Source organism: Hirsutella rhossiliensis (genome assembly GCF_020360975.1).
Source record: "Hirsutella rhossiliensis strain HR02 chromosome Unknown scaffold00006, whole genome shotgun sequence".
Classification (NCBI taxonomy): Eukaryota; Fungi; Ascomycota; class Sordariomycetes; order Hypocreales; family Ophiocordycipitaceae; genus Hirsutella; species Hirsutella rhossiliensis.
The window spans coordinates 1,531,327-1,534,147 of NW_025408672.1; the positions used below are offsets into that span (position 1 = coordinate 1,531,327).

Genomic DNA, 2,821 nt, shown 5'->3' on the forward strand with positions numbered 1-2,821 from the left:
GAAACAGAGAATCAAGAACGGCGGCCAGTGATTCAATTGTTCATCTCTAAAGAACCTCGGACAGGAGCTTGTGGTTATCCCTTGTACCTTTATAGCCGACAACTGTAGAGACAGCCTCTGCCAGCGCATCGCAGCCTCCACTTCACTTTCGCTCCGTGGTTCCAATCAGAATTCCCCACGTTCAGAAGGGGAACACCTAGCCAGAAGATATCTGCACAATTTGGTGTTCTCTTCCAAGGATTGCCACTGGAGCCCGAATGATCAGTGCCCCAGGTTTTTAGGCGCGCGACATACACAATCAATGCCCACTTGCATGCTCTCTTCGTGAGAGGGACATGCATTTCTCGCACTACTTTGACTGATACCTAAAAAGAAACAGGCAGATAAACAAGCAGATATTGACAACAGTGCTAAACAAAACTTTCACTGCCTGTTTTATATATCGGAGTGGGATGATTTATTCCGCCTCTGCACCAATCAGCCTTGTTTCAACCTTCTGTCACTTGGCTTGCAGCACCAGACTGGAATTTCTCGTAGAATTTAGCCAGCCGGCTAGTCAGGTCCTCCTGGGGGAACTTGGTCCTCGTTCCTTGTATTGTCTCGTTGTTTGGGCCGAGGGGAGCGTCCATGAAGAACTCGTAGTTCCCGAAAATAAGACTGTTGCCATCTCCGCCGGTTTCGCCCTGAGCAGCAATCTCGTATATAGCAGTGGACGACCCGTTCTTCGTCGCTAAGTCACCCTCTCCTGCACCACCGTTGGCGTACTTGTTCTCAATTGTGTCGATAAGTTCGGCTGAATGCCAACCATCCCTCGAGCACCAGAAAAACCAGCCTTCCGATGCTGCAGCGACGACGGCACATTTGCCCTGGAATCTCTTGGGGACAGCGAGGCCATCGTCTCCGGTCTGGTCAAGTCCGTTTAGCAGTTTGACCTGTGTGGTTGTATTTTTCTCCGTATCCAGAATATTCAACGTCTTGGCGCTCTGGTCGTTGAACAAGTACGCGGTTGCGTTGATCTGGTCGATGGCGCCAGTACCTGCAGGAAAAGGCTTCGTCTTTTCGTCAAACTTGCTCTTGTAGAGAATCTTGGTGTCGGTAACCCCTTCACCATTGTGGGTAACCAAGACCAAGCACCCTCCATAGGTGGAGACGGCGATGATGCGGCCGTCCGGAAGGTGAGTGACTTCCTGGTAGCCTCGGCACATAGAAAGTCCAGGGGCGTTGTTCAAGTTGTATTTCCAGAGCAGCTTATAATCCTCCTTGACATCCCAGTGGGCAATCCAGTTATCACCTTCAACGTCTTGGCCCGAGGTATAAAAGGCGGCGCCGTCATTATGCAGAGTTGTCAAGCGCCCATTTTTTTCGTCGTACCTGACACCGCTGGCATGAAATTGGAGATTTCCCTCAGTTTCTGGAATAGAGAGATTTCGTTTTGCTGTGTGCTTGACACCATCGAAGACTATATATAAGGCCTCGAACAATTGGCTGCAAGTCCATTAGCAAGAATGCAAGTAACGCACCACTGCGCCAGTGCTAAATATCGTGACATATCATCTTACCTGCAGACTAGTTCGCAGGTGGGAGTAACGAAATGACAGCTTTCTGGATATGCAAAGCCCTCTAACTCATAGTCGCCGGATTGGACGTTACAAGCCGACCCGGCTTCCTGTGCCTTGGTATCGCTCGAGACAGGTTTAAGGCCCTGGCCAGTGACGGTTTTGCAGGAACGAGAACTAGGCTGAGACTTGCCGTCAACCTCAGTCAGAGCTGGATCTTGGGCTAGAGATTGAAGAGCCGAGACAGATCGAGAAGCGGATAATGCCACAGCGAGTAGAGTAGGAGCCCGCATGGTGAAGTGATTGCAGATTGCCGGAGCTGAATTGAGTCTCGAATGTAAAAGAATGAAAAGCTCGCGCAATGATGCTAAATGGGAGGGGGGTAAGCATGCTAGAGAAAGAAGAGACGACTTGCGATTCTTATACTCGATGCAAACTAGGTGGCTGCGACGATTCAAGTCCCGTATCTCCTTTACAGCCTTGTGGATCTCCAAGTGCTAGGGACCTAAGAGGCAGGAGAATCCCAACAACTATGTGCGAGTCGTTAGCATCCTTGGCATTTCTGGTAACTTAGTTAAGCATAATGCAAACCCATGCTCTGACATTTTTGCTATTGCGATCATTTCTAATTGGATTTAGGTGGCTTCCTATCCGTTCGGCTCTTATAGAGCTTCTCGGCCGGTCTTATATAGAGTCGGAAAAGGGAAGAAGGCTCCATTAACCTATCGCCTATTCGCAGCATCTGCTGCCTGGCAGACAGCCTTTTTTCCCCCCATGAATATAAGAACAGCACAGCTCCCATGCACCTGCTCCTCCACCTCTTGCTCCCTGGCTTATTTCCATTGCAGGCCGAGCACCTCGAGTGACGCGGAGATGACGCGTACATCGGCACAAGCCGTCAATCATGCACTTTCGCCCTCCGGCCTCCCCCTGGCAGTCACGAGGAATAAGACCTATAGTAAGTAGAACTACTATAGCGAAATAGGAAGCCAAGACGAAGCATGCCGCTTAGGAGGCTAGCGGTGGCTGCGCCCCTAGGGGCTTACAAAGGACTAGGCGGGATACCCGCGCCACGCCCCACTTTATTGTAAGGTGGTAGTACCCGTTGGCATGTTCCTTCGTAAGCTAACTAGGGGCCCCTACCCCTTAGTTAGGCACAAAAGGAATGGACAGCCCTAAAAGGTGTGGACACACCTCTTTTAGTGTGGCCAAGCTGGCAAATACGCATAATTTATTCTATAGACGTCTAAATGCATTTCTACGAC

At 50.2% G+C, this 2,821-nt stretch overlaps 1 protein-coding gene across 1 annotated transcript; it reads right to left on the reverse strand.

Annotated features, from left to right (window-relative positions):
- Window positions 1-488: 488 nt before the first annotated feature.
- HRG_06387 (uncharacterized protein) lies at window positions 489-1,205 on the reverse strand (the record flags this gene model as incomplete). Its single annotated transcript, XM_044864858.1, has 1 exon — window positions 489-1,205. One exon carries the CDS (start codon window positions 1,203-1,205, stop codon window positions 489-491), a length of 717 nt encoding a protein of 238 aa, XP_044719798.1.
- Window positions 1,206-2,821: the final 1,616 nt, after the last annotated feature.